This window comes from Micromys minutus, assembly GCF_963924665.1.
Source record: "Micromys minutus genome assembly, chromosome: 9".
Classification (NCBI taxonomy): domain Eukaryota; kingdom Metazoa; phylum Chordata; class Mammalia; order Rodentia; family Muridae; genus Micromys; species Micromys minutus.
The window spans coordinates 43,349,476-43,377,428 of record NC_137978.1 but is presented as its reverse complement, the minus strand read 5'-3'; the positions used below and the strand labels follow the sequence as shown (position 1 = coordinate 43,377,428).

General features: G+C 50.3%; 1 protein-coding gene across 5 annotated transcripts in view; it reads right to left on the bottom strand.

The window, feature by feature from the left end:
• Window positions 1-19,918, bottom strand: part of PHC2 (polyhomeotic homolog 2) — a gene marked incomplete at its 5' end in the record, with an annotated part of 50,199 nt that extends 30,281 nt beyond the window's left edge. Inside the window, 8 exons of one of the 5 annotated variants that reach the window (XM_080920922.1) lie at window positions 50-212; window positions 471-847; window positions 12,572-12,875; window positions 13,783-13,935; window positions 15,218-15,382; window positions 15,821-15,898; window positions 16,769-16,927; window positions 19,739-19,918. In XM_080920922.1, coding sequence (XP_080777048.1) covers window positions 50-212; window positions 471-847; window positions 12,572-12,875; window positions 13,783-13,935; window positions 15,218-15,382; window positions 15,821-15,898; window positions 16,769-16,927; window positions 19,739-19,918 — 1,579 coding nt within the window. The remainder of the gene's footprint in view (window positions 1-49; window positions 213-470; window positions 848-12,571; window positions 12,876-13,782; window positions 13,936-15,217; window positions 15,383-15,820; window positions 15,899-16,768; window positions 16,928-19,738) is intronic. The other 4 variants (XM_080920923.1, XM_080920924.1, XM_080920925.1 and 1 more) reach the window with 4 other exon arrangements.
• Window positions 19,919-27,953: the final 8,035 nt, after the last annotated feature.

The following is a 27,953-nucleotide window of genomic DNA, read 5'->3' as shown; positions in this document are numbered from 1 at the left end:
CAGGAAGAGGCAGGCAAAGGCAACTTCTTCCTTCCCCAACCCTTCATACCGTGAGTTGAACACTGCTGAATGTTGGGACTCTTGGGTCCAGGCAGGCCACCAGGTATGGCAGTGATGATGGCTTGCTGGTGTGGGGACTGGCCTGGCCGAGTCACAGGCACATTCTTTTCCGATGGCACCGCTTCCTTCCAGTCATCAGGAGCACACTGGGGCTATCAAGGGGCAGAACAGAGATGTCTCGTAAATCAACTCTGTATTCTCAGACACTACCCTGGTTTCCCTGGAGCTTGGGCAAAGATGCAAAGATTCTGTCATCTCTACGTCAGGAAGAGCCCTCTCTTCTTCTTGGAGATATTCAGCGACAACCTCAACTTTTAGTCTACACTGATGTATCCGGAGTCAGGAGTGCAGGACCACCTGAGCCATGACCCTCCCTACTGTCCCCAGTGCCTTGATAGCAGCCTACTTACCACTGGAGAAGTGGGCTGCAGCTGTAAGATAACAGCTGAGGTGTGCTGGAACCTTCTCTGGGGGGCATGGGACACACCCTCAGGATGTCCATTCTGAGACCCGGTGTCTGGTGGGGGAAGGTGGCACTGCTGGCTGCTCCCTGGCTTGTGGACATGCACAGTAGGCAGGGTCTGTGTCACCGGGCCTAGAGGCATGACATGGTCTTCTGGGCTGGACTGTAGGGCCAGACTTGGGGAGACTGTGGCAAGCTGGGGTTGGGACTGGACTTGGGGTGCAGGCCGTGGTGGCTGTGGTTGCTGCTGGGTCACAAACTGGGGCTGTGGGTGCTTCGATGAAGGCTGTGAGAGGAGCTGGTGTGGCTGCAGTTGAGCATAAGCTGCAGAGAGAAAAGCCAGATTAGACAGCACGGTCAACCTCCCGTGCTGTGTCCTTTTCACACACAAAGGCAGTTTCCCAGGCTCCCTTGTTTTTCTCCCTGTTATCTTTTGCATGGAGACTGGCCTGCCCAGTTCCAGAGCTGGAAAACCTTTCTTGTGTTAGATCTTCCTTTTCAGACGGGGGACCTTACCTTAGCAACTACCATGTCTCCTTTACCCACAACTTAACCTAGTACCCACCAGGACTTGTCACATACATATTAGTTTATTGTCCTGACCCAGCATTCCCATACATTGCCAGTTTTCTTTCCATTTTAACAATGCTGGCTCTTTGAGGTAAGGATCTGGTATAAGGATCTGGTGTGTATGTGTGCGTGTGTACATGTGTGTACATGTATGAGTGTGCATGCACATGTGTGTAAGTATATGTGTGTGTGACATGTGCATGTATGGGTATGTGATATGTGCATATGTGACTCCATGTGTGATGAGGAGGCAGGAGTCTAAGTCAGGTGTCTTCCTCGACCACTTTCCGATTCATTGTTTTTGAGACAGGATGTCTCACTGATACTGGACATCATCATTTTGGCTACTAGGTTGGCAGGTCAGTTAGCTCCAGGGATCTGTCCATCTCTGTTCCCTCAGAGTTTGTTTGTTTTTAATAGATGCTGGGAATCCACTTTACTGACTGAGCCATCCCCCATCCCCCATCCCTCAGATTCTTACATCTTTAAGTAGTCCCTTATATGTAATAATGACCCAGGAGATCCAGTTCAGAGAGCATCCAGGCTAGCTCAGGATGCAAACAGGTCAGCTAAATATATCCTTACTGAGATGCTACCTTCCACGGTGACTCTCACAGCCAGAGAGCTGAGTGACTAGTGCACACCAGCCAGACATAGAGGGCCACAGTTGCACACTCACACCAGATCTGTACATCTACATAAGGACAGACAGATAATGGGGCCAAGCTAACATTTACCAAGGACCCAAGTCGGCAGCCACAGAGGCTTCAAACTGAGTTCGGGGAAGTGTGTCCTTTCTTCGGTTTCACCTCTTTACAGGCAAGTTTCTGGCTGTCATCATAACCCCATATAGAATTCTAAGCAGGTTGCCAACAGGAATAGAGAAGAAGGAACAGAAAGGAGAGGCAGCAGGAAGCTGGAACAGAATGGCCTGGGGGGGGGGTGGCCCCCATAGAATAGAGTGCCTACAGCCAGCACAGCAGGGTCTTGTGAGGACAATGAGTGATAAACCAAAAACACTTGGGGATCAGTGTGAATTTAAGGGGCTTGTGCTGGTCTTTAGAGGAGGGAGGAGCCCCCACAGACCACGCCAGCAGGCATTTGGGGATTATAAACTGTACAGTGGCTCCAGACTAAACCCTGTCTCCTAATCCCTCATTGGATAGCTCAGAGTTTAACAACGAAACAAAGCAAAGCAAAACCAAAACTGTTCATCAGGCGTAACGATAACCCTTGGTGAGATTGCCTGGGCGGTGCTGAGGGGCCTCTACCACCAGGCTCCAGCAACTAGAACACCAAGGGGATGAGATCCTGGCCAGAGTCATTCCAGAAACTGCCCTCTGAGGGAGAGCTGGAGACAAGCCAGGTCTGGGGACCCGCATCAGTGGGTGATGGCTCACCACCTGCTGCTATGAGATCCAAGACAAGGGCTGTATCCTTTCAGGGATTCATTGCAGCAGAGATCCAGTTTAGGAGATTGCACACATCTTCCAGCTCTACATCTTGATGGAAAGCATTAGAAAAATGTTTTAAAACTCAGGATGTCTTGTAGTTGGGAAGATGGCCCAATGAGCGAATTGCTTGCTGTGTAAATATGAGAATCAGAGTTTGGATCCCTTGTCCTCATATAATGCCATTGGCCTGCACACACACACACACACACACACACACACACACACACACACCACACATGAACATTCACATGCACAAAATATTTCATGATTTATGAAGTTGGAAAAACAAGGTTGAAGAGAAAAAAGGTTCTAATGCTAAAAGACACAAAGAGTGTAGTCGGGAGGCAAAGAACACAGCTCCTGGCCATGAGTGGTATGGTTTTAATTTTGCCATGGGCTTCCACCAGGATGTGTTGCCTTGCCATAGGCCTGAAGCAGCAAGGCCAAGCAACAGTGGAGGAGAAGTTACAAAGATGTGAGCTAAGGCACCATCAGTGGAAAGGGGACTGCTGGCCTGCTGGCCTCTGGCCTGCAAGTTGCCTCCTACTCTTGCTTCAAACTGTGGCACTTCTGTGAAAACCACAATTGTTACAGGACAAATGGTGCCATATCTGCCCAAGCTAGGGGTAGCTCATGGGGGTGAGTGAGCTCATAGATCAAAGCAGGAAAGGCATTTTGGGGAAGTGTGCATCATTAATCTTTTGAGGTTAATAAAAAGCAAAGATCATGGTTTAACTGCAGCATTATCCTGGGTCAAAAATCCTTTTGTTCAGCATATTGGTGTAGCTCTCTACTACGTCTTCCAGATTCTGGTTTCTTCCGGCTGCAATCCATCTTATGGACAGAGTTCTAATGAATCGCCCCAGTGCACAGATACAACCCTGACTAAGAAGCAGCGAGGGACCCCCTTTGTCCAGTTGTCTAAAGCCCTGGCATTCAATATCTCTTTGTAGCATAAACTCATGTTTTATCTTTTTAATGATTTACTGGCTAAGCAAGCTTTGCCGTTTTCTTTACGGCACTGCTGCCATTTGGTCTAGGGCGCAGACCAAATGCTGGTCCTCTTCCCCTGGGTTGCACCATCAGTAGGATCCTTCCTTTCTCCGAGCTGCCACTGAGCATGCGCTACTCTGCAGTCTCTGAGAAGCAGTATGTTGAGTGTCAGTGTGTGTGTGTGTGTGTGTGTGTGTGTGTGTGTGTGTGTGTGTGTGTCCAGAACCACTATACTTGAATCTGTGTGCCAGCTCTGCCTCTTAGCAGCTGTGTGACACCATTAGCTCTGGATCTCTGTGCCACCATTTTTAAATAAAGTTAAGCATGATGCCCATGTCACAGTTATTTCGGTAAACCTCTAATCTCCTTGATGGGCAGTTTATGTAACCCACTTGTTTCCTCTAAAACTACTTGAATGTGGTAGATACTCAATCGGTGATGCTCACTGACTGGTCCATAACGAGGTAGGGCTCCCTTTGTGGGATCTGTTTCTCTCCCATAAATCTGCTTCTCTCTGAGTCCAAATGTGACTGACAGGTATGACCTTTCAGACCAGTTTTCTCTCCCCGGAAGCCCTGTCCCATCCTTGCCCTTCTTGTACTTGCCTTCAGCAACCTAAACTGACTTATGTGTGCCATGAAATGGCATGTCGCTGTGTGCCTTTGGGGCCCCAGCAGCAATGCTTGCATTTGCTGGAATGTGCTCCTTCTGGTCCAATGACCTCTGCTTTCAGGGTTTTGGATCAGGCATTGTTCCTGTTTTCTCCATTTGCCAGAACCCACAGTTACTGGTGTTTTCTTAGATGCTTCTGTTATATCTATTGTAAGATAACATAGCCTTGCTTAAATATGCATGCCATTGATCTTTAAGCATTGATCACCTTCCTCCACATTAGCATCTTCTAGTTAGGATGCACAGTGAAGCGCTATCAGTGACTGACAGCATGTTCCTTTCTAAGAGTCAATGAAGGTCACAGATTTCTATCACAGGGGTCTTCAGAGAAATCAAATTTCAGGGGATACTTTTCTATACATTGTGCCCTAATCTTTCTAGCCAGACTGAATGCTTTTTGAGTTGAAGACATACTTTTTTTTTCTATTAACTGAAAACACATGCATTTGTTTAATTTAAAAGATGTTTCTTTTGTCTTCTGCACAGTCCCACAGAATATCCTACACCTTTACAGGTACTCAGACTACCTGCTGCCAACCAAAGCAAGATCAGTTTATTCTTGTCCTCCCTAAGGCCCCAGTTCAATATGGGGGCACTGAAGGGGGCGTTTACCACTGAAGCCACAACACCAGAAGAAACCATGCCCCATTCCCTACAGCCTGGATGGGGCTCATTTGTGAACTATAAATGCCCAGAAATCTCTGAATCTGTCTTATTTCTTCCTAAGGACCCACTGGAAAGTCCATTGCATTTAAGAAACCCAGTGGGCTGGCTCCAGAAGACATCAAACAGAGCTCTGCAAAGTCTCACCAACCCTTTCTGTTACGGCGTGGGGCGGTGGTGCTGGTGACCAAGAAGGACACCCACAACCCAGGAGCAGTAAGAGGCACCCACACATAAAAACTGGCTTGCTGCCTAACAGGCGCTTTTCGGTGAGCCCCATGAGCCATAGTGTTTTGTGGACAACTATCTGACAGGGCCACCTAATGCTCTTTACTGGCCTCCGTTTTAGGAACCGTGTACTTAGTCTGTAGTAGGTGTTCAGGAAATGGTTGTTCAGTGGATAGATGTCAGAAGTTTACGTGCTACCTTTCTAAATCTTGAAATGCAGTGGTTACTAAAAAGAGATGCTGTTTCTCCCCTATGAGCATCCTACTTTGATCGTGAGATTCTGTAAGTTTCAGATACCTAGAAATGCATGGGCAGATGTCAGCCCGCAGGCTGGAGTGAGAAACTTCTTGAACTTTCTCCTGCATACTTGGAGTCTTGAGATTATCAGACGCCTATTACTGACAAATCTTAGCGGTAGATTCTACCAGGGGTGAGTGCACATAACTATGACCCCTCCCAGGCAGCCCCTCTCCTTAGGAGATCTTACTCCTCTTGACACTATCAACAAAATGGTTTGGGAGCAGTGAATTGACCTTCTTGGATTCCAAGAGGGCAATGCAAGATCAAGGGAAAGGCCAGAAAGCTGAACACTGGACCATCAGAGGACTTCCTGTTTGTGGAGTGGACCTCTCTGAAGCCAGACCGGATGACCAACAGAGGCTTTTGTAAGGTTTGGTAAATGTGACAGGAAAGAAGCTTAGACAACGAAGAACACACACATGATGATTTAGCGTTAGAGGGACACTTCTCAAGGCTGCTTCCCCAGAGATGGGTTTAGCCTGATCAGCCTTCAAAAGCCAATGGCACTGGAGAGCAAGGTGGGACCCCGGCACACTGGGCACACTAGGGACTACCAGGTGCTCTGCACTGCTGAGGCCAGGGTGAGGGAAGAGAAGGTGCTCTCAGCGTGGGTCTCATTTGGGCAGCACTTCCCATGAACTGCTCCTCTCCTGAGACGCCTATGTGACCCAGCTTTCAGGAAATGACTAGGACTGAAGCTCTTCTCTGCATGAGTAGATAGGGACAGTCTTTTTAGATAGACCTTAAGCAATCCGTGAATCTCCAATGATGAGTTCCCTCTAGGCTTGGGTAGCAGCAGCTTTCGAAGGAAGGAGAATGAACAAAAAAAAACAAAAAAAAAAAAAACCCCAAAAAACAAAAAACAAAAAACAAAAAAAAACAAAAACAAAAACAAAAAAACAAAACAAACAAACAAAAAACCTCCCATAACAGGTAACTGGGCATAAAAACAGGACTGCCACTGAGGAATACATTTTGGTGGCCCCATGTCCTTAGGTCTCTTTGGCAGCCATAAGGCAAGACACCAAATGCTCTGTGTAGAAGTTTTCTTGCTAAACAGCTTGAAGCCTTAGAGGAAAACCTGGTATTTTTTGTCCCACCCTACCCTTGACATGCCAGGGTGGCTCCAGGCATGAGTTTTAGAGTCAGATCGAGGACGGACATTTGGCTCTGCTACCTACAGGCTATGCCACCTTAGTTAAATCACCTAACCTTTCTAAATCTTGATTTCCTGTTCTGTTAATGTTGATGCATATCATATAGGGTAGGTATTAGTATCAAGTAGAGTATTATATTTAAACCATACATGAGTACACACACACACACACACACACACACACACACACACACACACACACACACACCACCACTTTTGCTCAATGCTTGGTACATAGTAGGCACTAGGAAATGGTAGTTGTTCTTTTGTCTTTCTAGACAAAGTTTCTCTTTGTAGCCCTGGCTTTCCTGGAACTTACTCTGTAGACCAATCTGGCTTTGAGCTCACAGAGAGCTGCCTGTCTCTGCCTCCTAGTGTTGGGATTAAAGGCAATGCATTATCACACCCGGCTAATAGTAGCTGTTCTTAAATACTCTAGTGCTTTGAATGTCTCAAATAATTTTATAACTCAAATCTCACCTTTTCCTAGCAGTAAGCCTATGGTATTCTTATCTTATAAGCAAGAACTGAGAGCAGTTCCCTGTGACATCTCCCATGCAGGAGGCTGGGGGTTTGAGGCTGACAGATGAGGCATGGTGTCTTGCATATAAAGTAAGGCAGAGCAATCAACATGTCAGCAAGCACACACGAACACAGCAAGCCCATGGCTGTTAAGAACGTTGAAAGTGACCCTGGAGAGACAATGAAAAGGGTAGGTAGCCAAAGGCAGTCAGTCAGTCAGTCAGGCAAACAGACAGACCCTCTCTCAGGTCAAGTCAGTCACAGAGTGCTTAGGGCATGAGAAGAGAGGAGAGTGTATTTGCTTGGCTGTAGCAATCAGTATAAGAGATCCAATGTAAGCATGGCAGTTGATATGTGGGCAGTGTGGCGGGGTCTCAAAGGTCCCACAGTCAGTGTTAGGCCCCAGCTGTCATCAACATGTCACATAGTAGGTCCTTACGAGACCAGGTAGGAAAGAGAAAATAAGGTGAAGGTATCTGAAGATCAATAAAGGAGCCAACAATATACAGTGGTACTGAGCTAAGATAAAGGAGCCGACAGTATACAGTGGTACTGAGCTAAGATAAAGGAGCCAACAGTATACAGTGGTACTGAGCTAAGATAAAGGAGCCAACAGTATACAGTGGTACTGAGCTAAGATAAAGGAGCCGACAGTATACAGTGGTACTGAGCTAAGATAAAGGAGCCGACAGTATACAGTGGTACTGAGCTAAGATAAAGGAACCGACAGTATACAGTGGTACTGAGCTAAGGCTGTGGGTCCTGCAGGTCATCACTGTCAGCTGCCTCTGGGCAAGGCAGAAAGCCAGTCCAGAGAACAAGGGCGTCAGGCCTGCAGAGGGAGAGACAACGAATGGCTTCAGTGAGCTTTCTGTGTGAGTCACTCTGGATTGGGATGCCCCTCTGTGCTGGCTGAGGCAGCCCTCCTGTTCATGCTACAAAGTTCCATTTTCAAAGGATAGCTCAGATTTCCAAAACCTCCTAGAATTTCAGCTCCTGCTCAGCTCTGCACCTCCCATGGTTTGGCGCAGTGGTGGGCACAGAGTATGTGTCAAATGACTGTTTCTTGAACTGAACTGAATTGGGAATGGCGGTTGATTGTTCACTGGACACCAGGCTGTCTTCCTTTGTGAGGCGGGATTCCCACCAGTAGGATGAAAGGAGATGCACACACAACTGGGTTTCTCTCTTTCTTGGCAAAAATACACGCATGTCCACACATACGCAGGCACACGTGTATGCACACATTCACACTCACCTACGAAGTGAAGGATCCTGGGTAAACGTCTCCCGCTGATAACTGATGTGTTCTGAGTTTCCCTGAGTCTAAGAGACTTCATAATCTAAATCTGGTCCTACATTGCTGGAATAACTTCCAAGGCTGGTTCTATGATTTGAACATCAACATCGCTGGTAATTTCGACCTGCAGCTGGAGAGGTTCACCTGCATGCTTAGCTGTTTTCTGCGGTTTTTCCCCAGCGAAAGTGTGACCCATTAACTTAGCAGTTGCTTTGGGAGGGAAGTGCACAGCACTCAAGAATCCTTGAAGTCACAAGCATCACTATGGCCAGCCTATCACAGATGGAAGCCTGCGCCCTGACACAAATCCACTGTGATAAAACAAGACAGCCCATCAGAAGATTCCCCCTCTGAGCCAAGACTTGAGGCGGTTGAGGAGACTGAACAAAGACCTGGCATCTGGAGGTATATCTGAGTGAAAGGGGCCCAGGATCTTCAGACTCTGCAACTGTCTTTGACAACAACACACTCCTGGTCAGCAACTGTCTCCTTACCGTTGGGCCTGAATGTTACCCAGAGCCCGGAGTTCATCGCCCAGAATTATGACTCAAAGGACCAAGCCATGGTCAGGTTGCCTTCTGGCTGCCCCAAAAGCCGGGCCCACAGGACCCTTCTGCTTGTCCTCTTCTGCCTTCCATGTCCCAGTCCCCCTATCCCTAAGAAGGACAAGGCCAGACCCCTTTGCCTTCTCTTCCAAGGCCAAACATCTTCGGCTCTGCTCTCCTGTCCTGCCTCCCCTCCCCCATCCACACTCTTTCAGGGCATAAGGGACCTTTTCTATTTGCACAGCCTAAAGAAGCCGGTTGCCAAGGTGACAGGAGCAGGAACAGCAGGGAGCTTGCCATGGGGGAGGGGCTTTGCCCCCAAACAGCTGTCAGTGGGAGCGGTCCCAGCTGGGGCTGGAGGGCTTGCCTCTCTGGAGGAAACACCCCTAGGGAAGACACATTCCTCTTTGCTACTCTGCCCCTGCCCCCCACAAGTCTCAACTGCCTACCTTCCTTCTGGGGCTGCCAGCCAGCTTTAAAAAATGCTCCCATAACAAAACAGACTCTCCTCCAGTCTGTGAGTGCTCTCTCACAAGCACCAGCATGCCTGCTCAGCTCTCCGGCTCTCCCGCCTTCGCCCCTGCCTCATTGACACACAGTGGGTTGGCTGGGCAGGAGGCCAGCCGTCACCTCTGCTCCAGAGGAACTATGCAGCCTGACAGGTGCTGCTTCACTCTGCCCCCCAACCCCCCATCAGGTTGAAAGAATTATTTTAGTCTTTTTGTTCCACAGGCCCAGAGAGGCCCAGTGGCTCCTAAGCCTCCCCGCAGCTGCCTTCCTTTTGGGAGGTGGGAGTTGAGGAGTAGAGCGGCTTACGGAGGGATGGGGGCGGGAGAGAAAGGAAGAATGGGCCAGACAGTGGGAGGCAGGAACAATGCCAAGCCCACTGATCTGTGTCTCTGGGGAGAGGGTCTTTGTATTCCTCAGCACACAGCTGCTCCACGGAAAGTTCTGTGGGGCCACGGGTCTCATGTGTATCACACCCACACTGGCAGGCTCAGACCACACCTAGGCCCTGGCCCTCAAGCCTGCCATTCACAGCTGTTAACCTTTCTGGGGCCCAAGAGCACAGAGAGGTAGCCATTTGGATCTGCAAATCCCTAAACAGTCTTAGTTAGAACCTCCAGGCTCTTTGAGCTCTGGGTTGGGAAGAGGAGAGGCAAGGAGGCTCCAAGTCACCATGAGATTTAGGAGTGGCTCTGGGCCAGTCTCAGGAGCTGAGGACATGGGGTACAGACTTGGACCTAGCCCCTCACTGACTGCCTGTGACTCTGAGGACGGTATGATGGAAGTTCTTGGGGAGATCTCCCTGGCTTCAGCTTCTCTCAAAGGTAGAGAAAAATGGCATGGACAGACTGCATGCTCTCCAAAGGACAGACTGCCGGTGGGTGTCTTTCCTCTCTGTCCAGCTTCGTAGAGATCACAGAGATGCCAGCAGCCTTGGGAGACACTCAAGACCTGCTTTGTATTGTTTCAAAATCCTTGGAATTTGCTAGTTTCGATCTGGAGAGAAGCTACACTTTGGTCTGGGCAGGAATGGGATCCCTAAGGTCCTAGGTCCTGACATCGCTCCAGTGATGGAACTTAGAAGTGGGGCTTTGGCCCTCCCCTCGAGGTCTGGGGACCCTTTGGAAAAGGAATTGGGCAGATGTTAGAGGCAGAGGTGATGGGTAATTCCAGGGAAACAGTGTTTTCCAGACACAATAGGCTGATGCACACATGACCTCACAGAGATCACGGCAGCACACACAGGCCTATCAGTGATGAGAGAGGCAAGTAAACACGGGCCCCTAGCCCTAACCACGGTGCGGTCTGCAACTGATACCCACAGGCAAAGGAAACACTAGTGTTCTGCACTAGCACCTCGCTGGTATATTAACCACACTTTAGGACAGGTCCCATACCCAAGAGTAATTGGCCAACACAATACAAAGTCGATGCTGGTTTTGTAGAAATTTTACCTCATTTTGTTTGTTTGTATGTTTTTGTCTTATTGGTCTTTGGCTTGTATGATTTCCATTTTTGATGTGTATTTTTTGTTTGCTTGTGTGTGTGTGTGTGTGTGTGTTTAAGAGGAGAGATAAGTTGGATGGTTGGGGAGACTCTGATAGAAATTGGGGGAGGAGAAAAGATAATCAATATATTGTATACATTTTTCAATAAAAAATTTTAAATGTTATTGAATCAAAAGAAGAAGATGATGAAGAGGAAGAAGAAGAAAAGGAGCAGGAAGAGGTTTGGAGCCCTAGTTCCAGCCTAATGTTCTCAACACATGTGGCTGCCACTAAGTCTGGCTGTCTAGTCTCAGTCTCTTTTCCCACCAGAACAAGGCTAGGGGAAGTCTCTGTAAAGCGCAGCGCCAGGCAGAGGCACTTGGTGTGCTGGGCTAGTGCCACGCATACTTCCAGACTCGGGTGCCAGCTGGGTGTGCTGGCACATGCCTGTGCCCCATCACTCATGAGGCTGGAAGATGGGCAGCTCCGGGCTGGCCCAGGCTACATAAGAAAGACTCAGGTGCTGTGTCCTCTGAGCGAGAGCACCCTAGACCCAGCTGCCTGGCAGTGAGTTGGCCATCTACACCTACACTGGATTAAAAGCCTGAATGGACTTGCAGTTAACGGTATAGGTAAACTCTCTTAGATAAGAAATCATACTTTGATTTTTTTTTTTTTTTTTGGTGACAGTGGGCATCAAAGCCAGGGCTTCACATATTCAAGGTAAGTACTGTACGGCCATGTTACACCCCAGCCTGAGCACCTGGTTTTACTCTAGTGACAAATTCTCAGGAGAACGTCAGAGGCCATGTGGAGTCTATTGGAATCTAAGTGGTGTGAGTGAGGATGGTGGCTTTCTCAGGGGTTGGCCACAGGGACTTCTTTAACCCAACCATATGCTCCCTGTTGTGTCATTTCTGTTGTTGAACTGCTCGCACTTGTTCCTTCAACTAGAAAGTCTGCTTCCAGAGCTCTTGGCTGATTTTCTTATTGACCAGTGCTGGGAGGTTCAGTGGGCAGGGCTGGGGGCTAGCCAGAGACCAAGGATTCTTCCCTGCTTGCAGGATGTGCCTTACAAACAATCGGCTCCCTACCTCCACCCCCTGCCATCTTTTAGATTTACACCCAAGTGTGGAGATCCCAGGCAAGCCTTTCCCAGCTCCTGTCCTCCTGTGGTCCTTCTGCTCTACCGTGGGGCTCAGAGCTTAGGCACAGAACAGGCCACAGTGCCACTCTCCTTGAGAGGAGGTAGAAAGCTTTGCCCATGTTAGTTAGCTGAGGCCTGCTGATGGATGACAGTCAGCTTCCTGCCTTTCCTCTGCCTGTGGCTCTCACAAGCTCTGGCTGCCACATCCCTTTCACTAACTTTAGGAATCCCAAAATAGTCCAGCTACCAGTCTCCACCCGTTCAGGGTTAAGGCTGTGACCGGCTTCCCAGAGCCAGGGCTGTGTCCGTGAAAATGCTTATCCCTAAGGATGTGGTTTCCTTCCTTAAACTCAGACTACGCACGAACTGGCCCTGGAGTTGGCAAACACCCCAGGATTGGGAGAGGACAGGGAGAGGCTGGTGTCTCCTAATGCACACATGGGAAGGAAGGTTTGGAAGGCTCTCTTCACCCACAGCCCCGATTTCATCATGTTGGGACCTTACCTGGTGCCATGAGTGGGTGAGAGGCCACAGCGGGAACTGCTCGGCTAGGCACAGGCCGGCCCTCCATGTTGCTGTTACCATCTCCTGTCTTGAGAGGCTCCGTCACATTGTCAGTCACGCTAGGCTTGGCACCCGCAGGGGAACCCTGAGCCATGGTCCTGCCCTGTGGTGGGGCAGGCAGAGGCTGGCTACTGCTGGGTGTGGGTTTCAGGGCCAAGCTGGGCAGGACCGGCTGGGTGGGGGTAGGGCCTGAGGCTGCTGCTGCTGCTGGTGTCTGCTGTGTTCGAAGTGTCAGGTTCTGTACCTGAAAGAGAGGAGCCTGTGAGACTCCAGAGAATGCAGGCTGGAGCAACAGCAACACACACCAGGAAGTTAGGGCAGATCCAGGACTACAGACAGGAAAATGGGTTCTAAGTGGGGAAAGCAAGAGAAAGAGACAGAGATAGAAAAAAGACAGCAGAAAGAGAGGCACACGGGGAGGTGGAGGGGGCTAGTTAGGGGCTGAAAGAGAAGCTAGGAGTGGGTGGAGTTTGTAAAGAACACAGGAAGTATGGTTTAGTGATCAGAACCAAATTCTGGGGCTACCCAGCTGGGGCAGACAGAGGCAGGGAAGCCAGCACCTTTCTTTCCTTACTCCCCACCCCTTTGACACCATCGGGGCTTGCTGCGTACCACCAAGGCAAAGCACAGAATGGAAAAAGCCAGGACAAGAATGACATGCAGGCATAGCTTGTCCTCACAATCAGGTTAACGCCTGGCATTTCCAAGACAGCTGCCTGTTTACTCAGTCTGGTTCCTGCTGCCCTCTGCTGGACAAAGGGAGGCAGTGCCGGACTCATAACCTAGCTTCTCCATCTGTGAGCTTGGGTCCCCCTTCTGGAGATGGGGTGGGAAGGTGGAGTAAGAGATCTTTTCTCAGGTTCTCCCAGACTTCTCACACAGAATAGCACCTATGTGCTATAGCAGGAGGTAGGAGGTCAGGACTCATCCTGTTCCTTCTCTCAGTATGTCCCTGCGTCTAGTCCCCATCTCTCAGTGCTGGCTCATGGTGCCCTCTCCTGCCTACCTATATTCAGAGGGCCCAAAACAGAGCCAAGAGATGCTGAGTCCAGCTAGATGGGAATTACTGAGCGAGTCCTACGACTGCCAGCACCCCTGTCCCTTTAAGAGCTGCCCACCCCCCAGCCCACCCACAAGCCCGGGGTCCTCACCTGGGCAGGGGTAGGGGGCCGAGCGGGGGAGCCAGTGCCGAGCTCAGGCTGTACTGTAGCGACGGTGGCCGTGGGCGTGAAGATGAGCTGAGGGGACAAAGGAACAGTGCGGCCTAGGCTCCTAGCTACCTGCACCAAGTCACCTGGCTGGGCCTGGGGTCACAGGGAATGAGGTGCCTTTTACCTGCCCGGCATGGGCTCAGCTACAGGGTAGAGAAGTAGCCAGGGAATAGATGTGTAGGCAGCTAGGCAAGGAAGACACAAAGCCAAGATGGCAGGAAGCCCAGGGACACTGAACAGACATCTTAAAAGGCTGGGGTGTGATGAACCAGGCCAGACAGTTAGGGACAGCCCTCTGTGAGGGGCTCATTCTGAAGGAGTCTGTTTCCCCAGACTCAGTCACTCAGCCCTGGTGAGGAGAGCTTTGGGCAGCTGTCACAGGCCCATCTTCCAGGTCTAAGATAGCTCTGTCCCTGGGGCTAGATCAGAGTAAGATTATCTTTGAAAAGGGATTAAATCAGGTATGCACAATGGTCACCTTCTGGTTAGCTCCAGTTTAGCGGGGGGGGGGGGGGGGTCTGGAAGCAGCAGCAGCAGAGGAAGGAGATGGCCTGGAGCCATGGTAACCGCACCTCATCTGGAGGGGTGCGGACAATGAGCAGACACTGCTGGCACCTTGACCTCTGTGTGACTCTGTCTGCATGCTTGTGGATAAGCTGGAGTCTGGGCAGGGGCCTTCCCTTCCTCTCAGTTCTGGGGCATCCTGGATCATTCCCTCTGTATATTCTGCTCTTAGTGGGGAGGCAGATGGGCATCAGGACCCCAGTGGGGACATAGAGTAAAGTGAGGTGTGGCTGCCAGTTGGCTGGAGACATGGGAGTCTGTCATAACAACAGAGGCAGGGACGGACTATGCTGTCTTCAGAATGGTGTCTTCGTGGGTAAAAAGAGAAAACTAGCTCTTCAGCACAGGGTGTATAAGCAAGGACTTGTCACCTGGAGCCCACTGCAGTTATGTGGCTGCTTCCCAGTCTGCTGTTCCCAGACCAAAGGACCCCTTAGGGGCAGATCTGAACGAGAGACGCCAGGCACGAACAAGCTCACCTGGCCCCAGTAGAATGGGGCAAGCTGGAAGGACTGGGAGCCAGCTCACCTTTGGGCAGCAGCTGTAGGCACCACTGGGGACACATCCTGCCCTATCTACCTAATTAGTTCTGAGTTGGGGAGGGGAGGGAAGCACTGTGGCTGACTTTCCCTGGCTCCAGCTTAGACCTAACCCTTCCTGAGCCCTACAGCCTCCCACTCAGCCTCTGGGCTTCTTCCATCCCCTTCCTCCTGCGCCTAGTTCCTAGCATTCTCTCTCCTCACTCTAATCTCCCATCTTTCCTGATTGTGTCCCCGTAGTCCAGGAACACACCCAGGACGCTCATACTCACCATCTGTGCCCTGAGGTACATCTGTGCTTGGCTGGCAGTCAGGGCAGGAGAGGACGTGTTGCCCAAGAGCACGGCCTGCTGAGCGAGGCCGGAGGCTGTGGCTGAATTGACACTCTGGGCCCTGTTGATAAGCTGAGCTGCGGCCGGGGAGGCTGCCAAATTGAGCTGATGAGAGAGGCGTGCACATTAGCAAACAGGAGGCCAGGGTGAGCAGTATCTCAGGAGGCTGGGGCAAGCACTGTCTCTATTTTTCTGCCTCCCTCTTCTCCTGTTCTATGGCCTATGTGGCATCCTTTAGGACAATCTCCTGCTCTTGGCTCTGGGTGGTTCCTCTAACTATGCCCCATAGCTGGCTTGGACACACAGTGGGAGCCTATGGTACAAGCACGGTTAGCAACGGAGCCTTGCCGCCAGAAAGACGATGGGGTGTTAATATCAGAGCTAGAAGGGGCATGTGCATTTTTTTTTCTGGCAGGAACAACAGATTCCAGCTATGACCCTACATGGCTAGGGCTTCCCCTCCGCTGGATCCAGGATCTAAGGAGCATCACAGGCAAGAGTCGGTCCATGAATGTGGGCCTGCCATTCCCATACCATACTCACTGAAGAAGACTGGGCGGGAGCCTGCGAGGACACACTGCTACTGGAAGTACTTCCTTGTCTGTTGGCCACCAGGCTCGCCTGGAGAAGAGCAAACTCTGGTCATTAGTGTCTTCCATCTCGGTGACTCATAGCCCCTTATTTTCTAGGAAGCGCTCTCAGCAGTGATTAGGAGAGCAGCCCCCGGGGCCTAGCACCATTTTCCTCATCCACATGGGTCCGGTCTCCTGTCTCATAAGGGGCCAGTAATAATAACTCAGTGTGTGGAGGAACCATCGAGAACCCTGTTATTCTGACAGTTGGTCATCACCACAGCCCAGCAAACAACTCCAGTTCTCTCCAGACCTCCATCCCACCCATCCCATCCATGAGGTCACTGGCACCGCATGAGAGTTTTGCACACTGGCAAGTCCAACCTGACTCTTCCTCTGGCCCCTCTCCAGCAGAGAGAGCGTCCCTGACCACCTGATGTAGGGGCAGCCCCTGTGGTCCAGCTGCTGCGGCCCATTCTTTTCTAGTGAGAGTCGCAGCATAGATGAAGGGCTTGCTTACTTGCTCCAAGGAGGCAGGCCCCATATAACCTGTGCTGTGCCAGACATCAGCTTCACCCACAGAAGGTACATGAAACATTGCATTGGGTGAAGGAACGAATCCATCAGTGAACGTATGTCTGCCGAGGGCATCACCAGACAGGCAGGCTTGCTGGGTAAGTCATTAAATGGGCTCACCCAGCAGTTGCTAAGCCAGCAGGTGAGAACCCCAGATATTCCACTCACAAGCAGTAGACCTTGGTATCTGTCTTTCACCTGCTGAAGGACATGTTACAATAATACCTGCTGCTTGGGGGCTTTGTCGGGACTCAGCCACAGGACTTGTTTCTGCTCATATCCCTCCTGTATTACAATGTAGATTCCGAGTTAGCCTGGGCACCAGCGTCAGCCCATCCCTCACCTGCTGCACTGCTGCCAGGCTCTGGAGCTGGGCGCTGCTGAGGTGCTGCTGCTGCAAGGCTGCTGTCTGCAGCATGAGGTGCTGCTGCTGGGCAGCGTACATCTGCTGCAGGTACTGCGCCGCCGTGCTGGGCTGCCTGTGCAGGGCCTGCTGGATCACCTGCGAAGCGTGGGAGAGGAAGCAGGAGTATGGACCGGCCACACAGGGTGTCTGTCCTCTCTGCATTCATGCCTCCTCCGCAACAGCTGCCCGGAGAAGAGCCCCACGTCACTCCTCAGGCGGCACAGAGAGCCATCCGAGGAGTTTTATGCCTGCCTATGCTAATCAGTCAGATGCCTGTCTTTAGCTCCTGCCTAACAGGGTGCTCTGCCTCAGCTGCCAGTACCCAGCTCCTCAGCCCACAATGGGAAACACAGCCTCCCATGCCAGGCTTGGTAGACAACTCCCCCCTTACTCTGTACCCTTACATTCATGGTCACAGGCAGAAGGGGTGCAGAACAAAAAGATGAATCCAAAGGTTCATCAGGGGCCAGGAAAGTTGACTAATATCCAAGTAACTGTTTCTCTAGATGGCCAACTTGGAGCTCCCTGAGTCCTGTCATTCCCTTAAGAAGCCCTTTGTGGCCTCTGAGGGCCATAGCCTTGGCACAGAGGCAACATACTAGGTTTGACTTTCCTTTCCCTCCTCTCTCCGCTCCTCCTTTTCGTAGGGGCTGCCTCCAAGCAGCTACCGGTAAAGGCTAGTCTCTTCCCCACTCACCACCAGCACGAAAAGAGCCAGAAACATTCTTCCTCCCTTCTTGACTACCCCTTTCATATGATGCCCCTCGCAGGCCCAAGCCCTGCTCCCCCATTCCAGTACAGTGTCTGCTCTCAGGATTGTTGCTGACCAGCAGTGACTGGCAGAGAGTGTCTGGTGAAGATCTCCCCTAAGTGGCTCCAGGGAAATGGGCTTGGATTTGGAGGTTCAGTTCTAGCAGGCCGATGTCACAGATCCTCCAAGGGCTCTGGTGTTCCCCAGAACCCCATCTCCTGTGAGTGCAGTTCTGACTCCTCTCAGCTTCAGTGTGTTCTACTCTGAGACCCTGCATAAAAGAACCACATTCTTTCTGTCCCACTGTCTCCTGTTCCATTTGTCCTTCCTCCCACACTAGGTCCATTTCCTTCAGATTCCTGAAAGTGACCCCAGCAGCCCAGCCAGTCGTGGCAGGGACTCTGTGACGCCTCTACACCAGGGTGACTTTATCCGGAGTCAAGAGGAACCCAGTAGTTCTGTCTGGGTCCTGAATGCAGAGACCACTAGGGCAGAAATCCCAACAGTCTTTTGCCTACAGTTTTGGTGAATGCACATTTGACTGTGACTCAAGTGTGAAAGGACAGGGAAGAGCCTGCAGTGGGACCAGAGACGCAACTTAATGAAGTGTGGACAGAGAGACCTGGAGAGTGACAGGCCAGTTTCCCAGGCTGCCCACTCTCTGCTGTCACTTCTCCCCATTCTCTCTTCTGGGCCTAAGACCAGCGCAGGATGAGGTCACTTGTCTAGTTTATCCAAACTGCAACAGCAGTTACTTAAAGTAAACATTTCTCAGGAGTGGTTTCTCTAACCCGTATTTACAAGGATGCTCAAACAGATAATAATAACAAATAGGAAATGCCATCTGCTTGAGGATGCTGGAGAGTTGGGTTCTTCTTCTTCCTCTTTATGTTGGTAAGTCATTGCCTCATCTGAGACTCTGACTTGTCAAGTGTGGACCTGCGCCTCACAACAGCCATTCTCATAACTGAAGAGGACATACATGGTCAGACGTGTGGTACGTGCCTGTAAGCCTAGCACTGAGAGGCTGAGGCAGGAGAATCGCCATGAATTCTAGGCCAGCTTGTACCAAACAGTGAGTTCCAGGCCAGTCTAGAATAGACTGAGATCTTGTCTTACAATAAGGATTACAATGTAAAAGCTTAGCACAGTGTCAAGTGTATGCCATGACTGGTCCAACGCCCTGCAGAACCTGACAAGCGGCACTCAGCCAACTTTAGAGAAGTGATAAAGCCTCAAGGACAAAGAATCGTCTGGGGCCACTTGTCTTCGAAAGCCTTAAATTTATGTCTGTGGGTGTGTGTGTATGTGTGCATGTCTGCAAGTGTATGTGTGCATATGCATGAACATGTGTATGTGGGAATGTATATTGTGCATGTGTGTGTGCTTGTCTGAATGTGTATATCTGCACATGCATGTGTGCATGTGTATTGTTTGTGTATGTGTATTATATATGGGTGCATGTATATATTGTGTATGTGTGAGTGTATATGTGTTGTGTATGTGTGAGTGTATATGTGTGTATGTGTGCATGCATGTATTGTGTATATGTGTGTACAAACCAGAGGTCAATGTCAGCTGCCAACCTCGATCACTGTTAACCTGTTTTTCCCTTTTGAGACAGGGTCTCTCCCTTCCAGAGCTCATTGACTAGGCGATGTGGTTGGCTAATAAGTTCTAAGGAGCCATCTGTCTCCACCCCCAAAAGCACTGGTTTTCCTAAGTGGGTGCTGGGGATCCGAACTCATGTCTTCAAATTTGCACAGCAGGTGCTTTAATGGCTGAGCTGTCCCTGCAGTCTCCTTATGTTAGTTCTTTAAATGCAGTGGCCACTTAGATGACCAGTCTGGGCTGTGACTGAGCGGAGGCTTCCGGTCATTTTGTCGTTGGCTAGTTCTAGCCTTTCTGCTTTCACACACCTCTTCTCCACAGGCAGCATCCTCAGCACCCATCTCTTAGGGAGCCAGGGCTTTCCCCATGTAAGTTCTGTCTCAGCGTCCCGTGTTGGACGCATCAGGTGCCACTTCCCCCTTTTAATCACATACAAGTACTATCCACTGGCCCACACTCCCTCTTGCCCACCAGACCACCCCAACACTCCTTCTGAGCAGCCCTGTCAAGGGAGGGATGGAATCCCAGGCTGATTAGGATTTTACCTGCACAGTCTGCCGGTCAGGGATACCACTGTACACAGAAATCTGGGGTGCAGTGGGGCGGCCACTGCCACCACCGCTGCTGCCACTGCCGCTGCAGCCACTGCTACTATTGGTCCCGCTGGTGTTGGCGGTGACGCTGGCCCGGCTGGATGTGTGGGGGACTGGCAGCTCATTCTCCATGGCCTATGGGTTGGCACGGTCAGGGAGCTCAGGTGGCGGAAGAGCAGGTGGATGCTAGGACGGAAGAGAAATGAAAAGCTTAGCAAATGTTAGCTTAGCAGATACGAGCATTTGACCCATCATGTCCCAGCCTTCCAGTTCAGTAAATTCTGTCACCTAGGATGGAAAACACTTGGAGAAATTGTGTCAGAATTAAACATAAATTGACCACCCCCCCCTTTTTTTTTTTGCTAGTTTCCAAATAATATAGTACAAGCTACTTGGCATCTACCTTGTTATGCTGTAGAAGATCTAGAGCTTATTTGGAAGACATGGGATGACGTACGTAGGCTGCATGTGTAAGGGAGTGAAGCAGCTGCGGAGTGAGGTACTGGGAAGTCTGAGAACTGTTCTGTGGGTCAGCCAGTGAGACTCCAGCACACCAGCTTTGTGAGCTGGCTGCCGTGGGGCCGCTTGTGAACTCAGGCTTTTGTTGTACTTTGGTGTGGGTTTTGGAGACAGGATCTTTCTATGTGGCTCTCTGTTGGCCTCAAACTTACTGTCCTCCTTTCTCAGACTTCTCAGTGCTCAGAACCCAGCTCCCAACTGTGGCTTTGAGTCACTGGACCCCAGAAGAATATGGACCCCTAAAGAAGAAAAGCTCTTTAGGAGACTTGAAATCAGGTGTGTCTGCTCTGAAGTCTAATTCTTCTGCAGGAAGAGGGTTTCTGGTACATTCTCCCTGGTAGGGACCACCTTACACCTTACCAGTCTCTTCATCTTTGGGATGGAGAAAACGAACACCTGGACCTATACCAGCGCTACACAGCCCACATGGTGAAAAAAGTGAGATTTAAAAAATCTCCATCTCAACCAGGGGTTGTGAGCCCTTTGGCCATAACACGAGGAGCTGTATTATAGGGCTGCAGCACTGGGAAGGTTGAGAACCCTGCTCTGTAGAATGGGAAAAAAGAGGCAAATCAAGAAATGATGGGCATTGTTGTTTTGACAGCTTCAGGTGTTTGCAGTCTCTGCTTTAAGTCCTTCCCCACTGCCTAGGTACTCAGTGTGGAACAGGTTCTACCTTCGGTGACTAACTAAAATCTCCTGTGTCGCAGATCTGATGGACTAGGGTCAGAGTCTTGGCTTAGCCAGTTTCTAGTTGGGGACCACACACAGCACCCTTGTTTGCCCTGTTTCTTAACCTGTCAAATGTGACAGTCTACAAAGAACAGAGTAATAGGCCATGCCAAGTGCCAACAGGCTATCACCTATTCAATGACCCTCCCTGCTACGGTCATGATACTGCCCCTGTCTGATTCCCACTGTCTGCCTCTAATAAGTCATGCTTCTCCCAAGATGATGCAGCCTCCAAGAATCTGGTGTCCTAGCCAGAAGGGAGCACCAGAAACTCCCCGAGAGGCCATTCATTGGTCTAGATGTGTGTCCTCATCACCTTATAGGCCCAGAGCCTCATTGGAGAGAGCTGGGAGAGAAGTGAGGAACAGTGGGAGAGGCACATCAGGCCTGAGTTCAAGTCCTACTTTTAGTATTTCATGCTCTTCCTAAACCTTTCTCTCTGTTCTTTCCTGTTTGTAAACACACACACACTACTAGTATCCATCCATCCACCCATCCATCCACCCATCCATACATTTGTCTGTCTGTCCATCCATTCATCCATCCATCCATCCATCCATCCTCCATCCATTCATCCATCCACCCATCCATACATTTGTCTGTCCATCCATCCATCCATCCATCCATCCATCCATCCATCCATCCACCCATCCATCCACCCATTCATACATTTGTCTGTCCATCCATCCATCCATCCATCCACCTATCCATCCACCCATTCATACATTTGTCTGTCCATCCATCCACCCATCCATCCACCCATCCATACATTTGTCTGTCCATCCATCCATCCATCCTCCATCCATTCATCCATCCACCCATCCATACATTTGTCTGTCCATCCATCCATCCATCCATCCATCCATCCATCCATCCATCCTCCATCCATTCATCCATCCACCCATCCATACATTTGTCTGTCCATTCACCCATCCATCCATCCATCATCCATACATCCTCCATCCACCTAGATATTCATTTTGGTTCCATATCACCTGCTGTAGACATTAAATCCTCTCCTTGTAGATGACACCAAATTCATAAAGAAAACAGTATTTTTCATATTAGTAAAAACACTGATTTGTGTAAAGAATTGTTAATGTCTTCTCTCAATTTGCGGTTGACATTTCCCAAGCCACTTTCTTCAGACAGAAAGTTTCCCTGTGGGATTAAAAAAAAAAATTATAGGAAGGCAGCTGAAGAGATGGCTTGATAGGGAGACTGGCCGGGAAAGCATGAAGAGCAGAGTGTGGATCCAGTGCCCACGTGTCACATGGATGTGATGGCATGCCTGTCATACGGGAGCTTGAGAGGCAGAGATGGGGACTTCCCTACAGCCAGCTGGACTAGGTATTTCGAGCTCTGGGTACGAGAGACCCTGCCCTATACATAAGGGAGACAGGGTAATTGGCACCCGATCTCAACCTTTGGATCCCACATGTATGGGTATGTGAAGGTCAAATGGCAGGAATGTTGGGGGTTTGGAAACTGGAGCCACTTCCAGGTAGCAAGTGGGAACTTTGCCAAGTACCTGTTGGCCTGTGACTTGGACCACCAAGCAGATTCTCCCCGAGGCCTGTCTGCTTTTACTGCCACAGAGGCCCTTGTCCATGAGACACTTAGTGCTGACCTGCACTGGAGCCAGGCTTCAGGATGGCTGGTCATTTGTTAAGGATGCCCGTGGATGAGAATAAGATGGATCTCCTGTGCCAGGCTCTGAAAGATCTGCCATGTCTATGTTCCAGGAACAGGTGTTTAGGCTGATGAAAAACCATGCAAAACACCATTCCAGGCCTTGCAGAAACCAAAAAGCTAGCTACTGAGTGAAATTTAAAAGTATATAAAAATTATTTTGTAGATTATCTTATGTGGCGGGCCTAAATGCATGTTTATGTTCCAGCAGTGTGGGGGTCTGGGGTGATGTTGGGCACCTTCTTCATTTCTCGTCACCTTATTGAGGTAAGGGCTCTCACTGTTCTGGCTAGTTTGGGTAGCCACATTGCTCCAGGATTCCCTGTCTTCCACTCCCATTTGCCAGGTGCCGGGGTCTGAGCTCCAGGCTTCACGCTTGTACAGCAAGGGCTACCGCTGCCGAGCCGTCTTATCTGCCTGTCCAACTGTGACCTTAGCAAACCAGGCAATGATGGCAACCTTCAAGCACAGGCTGCCCTGAAGGGCCCTTATCTTCCTTTTCTTAAATGTTGAGCAAAACTGGGTCAACACTCTCAGACTCTTCAGCTCATGCTCCAAGACATCTCAGCTGAAGCATTTGGAAGAAATCAGACAGGAAGCAGGCAGCCATAGAAACAGAGCAGAGGATGTCCAGGTCCCGGGTGACTGAGTTTAGCTTGCAGTCTTTGCTTTTGGCTGGACAGGTACTGTAGAGTGCGTACTCAGGCCCTGTTGACAAACACTAGCAGCATTCCTCTATGGAAATACTGCCAAGAAAGAACAGCATGGTTCCCAAGCAAGACTAGCACTTCCCTCAGCCACCTGGGGAACAGCCTTCTCCTTCCATTGCCCATCCTTCAGTGTTACCCTTCTCACTTCTTCCCTCCAGCTCCTCTCATTGAGAGGCTCCTGTGCTTTTGCTCCCTCCACCCTGGTCCCTGCTCTCTGTTACCCCTGTGCTCACACGCACCCTCCGTTACCCATGCATCTATGGCTGCATCCTGCCCTACGTCCTCCTGGTGCACAATCCTACGCTGCTCCCTCATTCCCGAGTTCCCCCAGGCGATGGATCCTGCCCAGCTCTCAGCCCACTAATGGGCCCTCTCCCCTGAGACTTGATCTCTGTCTTCCCTCCTCTTCACTCCTCACTGACCTGCCTGTGGTTCTCTGTGACAGCATCCCTTACTGCTCAGTCTCCTTGCTCCTCTCAGGATCTCTCACACAGGCCGGACCGAGCACACTTCTCCCACATGCACAGTGCATGCTCACAGGTGACACTGTCTGGCTCCCTCTGTCCGAGCCCCTGCTTTTAGTAGCCACAGCTGTGCCCTCTCTCCTAGGTCTCTGAGGACCACTCAGGCACAGGACAGGGAGAGGAAGGCCAGGCTGGTTTCAGCACCAGCCTTTCAATGTGTGCACAAACACCAACTACATTTAGTGTTAGCCACCACCACCAGCTATTTCTAGAACTTCTGCGACCACTGAGCAACAATTCACGTGCAGCCGTGTAACCCCTGGTGGCTCAGATCTGTCTCTATGAATTTGCCTTTTCTAGCATCTTAGGTTTATTCACACTGCATCGTTGCAACAACTGTATTCCTCTTTGGGGTTGGATAATACTCTTCTCTTTGTATATGTGCATACCTGTGTGTATGTGTATATGTGTACATATATTTTCATGTGTGTGTCTCTGTGTGTGTACCACATTTTGCTTCTCCATGCACCTGCTAACAACACTCGGGTTGTTTCCAGCATTGACAATGGCCACTGTGAACAATGTTCTAATTCTCTAGTATATAAGTAGCAGTGAATCACAGGGCAACTCCGTGGAGGGACATGTGGATATCCAGATGTTCCTGTGCTATTTGTTGAATTACCACCAGGTTTCTGGGGCTGACAGAGGTCCCCTCAAGCTACCTGGTGTGTGTCAAGTGTCTGTGTTGACCCTACCTGTTTTTCCCTCTTCCTACACACTGCCCCCCCCCCAGGCTCAGGATCACTAGGACCTGACCTGAAAAGTCTTGGCCACCTGGCAACTTCTCCCTCTGGGCTTACTGCAGTGGCTACTGACGCTGTCCCTGTCCCTGAAGTGCCTTCCTTCCAGTTCTCACTACCGTTCAGGTCAGCAGTGCAGCATGAGTCCTGGGGAACAGCACCGAATGTGGCTTCCTCTAAGCCCTCCTGCCCCCCTCATATTCAACCACAACATCTCGAAAGTGTTTGCACACTTGGTGATTGTCTGTGTCACACCCACAATGGACTACTGCAAGGATGTCATTTTCTTGGTGTCTGCCTTCTGTACCCATTGTGTCAAATGTGCCTGTGCGTGCCTGGGGCTTCGGGCCAGGCTCCTTCTGCTCACTGAGAGCTTAGCTTACTTTCTGCCTCATCTGCAGAATTCTCCCAGCTAGCTTAGGACATAAACTACCCGTGGTGTAATCATAGCTTCTCCCCGTGTTCTCTACACTGTCCCTAGAGATGGCTGATAAGTACTGCCTGGTAAGCTTGCCGTAGATGCTTTAGGTACACTCATGGCCACCAGAGAGAGTAGTTATTAATGTCCCAGGTTTGTCAACAAGAAATTATCTAAGACAAATGTGCTGAGGCAGAGGAATTGCTGCTGAAGGTCATTCTGTGTTAAATGATGAGTTTCAGGTTAGCTTGGACTATAGAGTAAGGTTCTGTCTCAAAATACAGACACACACACACACACACACACACACACGAAAATGGGGAGGAGATATCTAAATTATCTAAGATCATCACAAAACTGGCAGTCCGAAAACGGGTGTGACTTCAAAGCTGTTACCTGTACCTTAAGGAGAATCTAACCTGGCCCACTGTTGTGGTGGCATTGGACCCAGTCCCTGTCAGAATATACCAGAGCAAAGCAATTACTAGGCTGAATATTCTACTTACTATTTATTAAATATTTATACAAGACTGTTCCTCTATGTCATTTACACATACATGATATTCCACACATGTACCCATCAGCCAGTTCAAGACATCAGCCATCACCACAAACTCTCTTGTTTTCCCTAAGCAAAAACCAAGGCCTAGTTTCTGAGGAAAAGAGCGACTTACTCAAGGTAACATGGCTTTGACTCTCCTCCAGGACCATGGGAGGGATCCCCAGCCAGAGGGCTGGGACTCATTCTGAGGGGAAACCCGCAGAGAGTTGGTCTCCTTACGCAAGGGAGCTTGAGTGTGGAAAAGAAGTCACTCAAGTGTGGAACAGAAGCTTTCCAACTTCTGCTTCTACAGCTTGTGTGGCAAAGCCTCCTTATCTCTCTCACACTTTCCTTCTGCCTCAAGCCTTCAGGTGGGCAGGAAGCAGAGGAGACCTGGAGTTTTCTCGAGGACTACTGATGTGTCTGTCTGCGGACTCATTAGGGCCCGCCTGCCACATGAGAAACAGGAGTCTGCAAATTCCACAGTGCCCATGATTTAAACATTTATCCACTCCTACTCAATTTCCTCTCACTTCCTGATCTCATTCCCCCTTCTCTTCCTTCTAATGACTGCCTTATTCCTTCCCCAGGCCACCCACCCCTGTGGACTCCCACTGTGAACTGCAGCCAAGTCTCACTAATGGCTGACAGCCAGCACTAGAAATCTGCTTTTCTCTGGTTCCAACTCACTGTGTGGTACTGTGTGAGCCTGAGCCCCAAAGCTGCAGTTCCTGTTTCAGTCAGACCTCCCTCCCAACCACAAGGGACCACTCCGAACAATGTGCTGACTGGAACTGGCTTGGATAACGATACTGTTACAGGTCTCTGAGGCCTGCAGGGCTTGAGACCTGGCAGCTGGAGAAATGATGATGGTTCTGTCCTTTCAGGAGCCACCAAGTCTAGGAAACACTAGGCCTTTGTCCCCAGGGTCAGGGAAACCCATTTGCTGTGGATTAGGGTTGTGATAGCGTTCCAGAGAGGCAGAGGGGGAAGATGCTGAAAACATCTCTTCAACCCTCACCAGAGCCCCTGGGGTCCCGTGGGATGAGGCTTTCTAATGGTAGCAGGGCCTGACAGGAATCGAGAGGTCCAGTGAGCCTTACAATGGCTGCTCCTGGTGCCAGCGTATCAGTCTCTATGCTGAGTCTGAAGCGGCATGAAGCGTTTCTTCCTGGGCGCCTCTTGCTCTGAGGGAGGAGACAGTAATCGAGAATTCAGCTCTCTAGACTGAGGGAGCTAGGGGAGACCCCCTCCACCCCCAGGTTGCAGGGTAAATACCTGCAGCCTCATCTCGTGCGGAGCCCCAGCAGCAATGGGAAGGCACAAAGACACTGGGTAGCTCAAATCTCCCTCCTGACCCCTCGTCCCCTGTGCCTGCTGTGTCTCTTACAGAGAAATGGGAGATGGCTCAGTGGATGAAATGCTTGTCCTGCAAGCACACAGGCCTGAACTCGATCCTTCAGGACCCAAGAAGCTGGATGGATCAGTGAGAACCTGGAACCCCAGCACTGGGTGCAGGGTCCATAGAGAGTAGGATCCCCGGGCTTGCGGGCCAGATAGTCTAGTGGAACCAGCAAGCTCCAGGCTCAGCAGGAAACCCAGTCTTAAAAATATAAAGTGGCTAAGCAATAGAGGAAGACAGCGACCTCGGGACTCCACACACATGCATGCTCCTGTACACACGCACTCACACCCACATACATACAGAAGCACAAACACATATGCTGGGGGAACAGGTAAACAATGAAAGTAACCCAAGTGAATTAACGAAAGGCAATAAGACAGGCGTGTAGGAGGTGTGGCTAGCACTGACCGCTTCTCTAGCGATCCAGACAATGATCTCATAGCAAAACAGAGCATGCGCTCACATAAGCAGTCTTTTCCTGCTGGGGCCTGCTAGTTCTTGGTACCACAGAAAAGGCAGATTCTATCACGCGTTTATACTCTGCCCTGGTGCTGGTTTGTTGGCAAGCATTTGTAAAAGAAGAGAAAGGTTTGAGCTTATTTGTAGACACATTTGGCAAAGGTCCTGCTCTGGTCCAGGTTGGGGAGTATGACATGAGGGTGGGCTTGTCTCGGCCCAGGAAGCTTTAGTCTCATGGTTCTGAGGGCCAGTCCCCCGCGGGTCTTCAGTTGACATGAGGGGTGAAGAGTAAAGAGGACACTGCTGTGAGCCAAGCAGCAAACCTGGGAGAAGCCAGAAGGACTCGGAGGGACACTGCCGGGACCCTTCCACTTAGACTTCTGGACTCCAGAGCAGTTAGAACACAGTTCTCTTCAGTTTCACACAA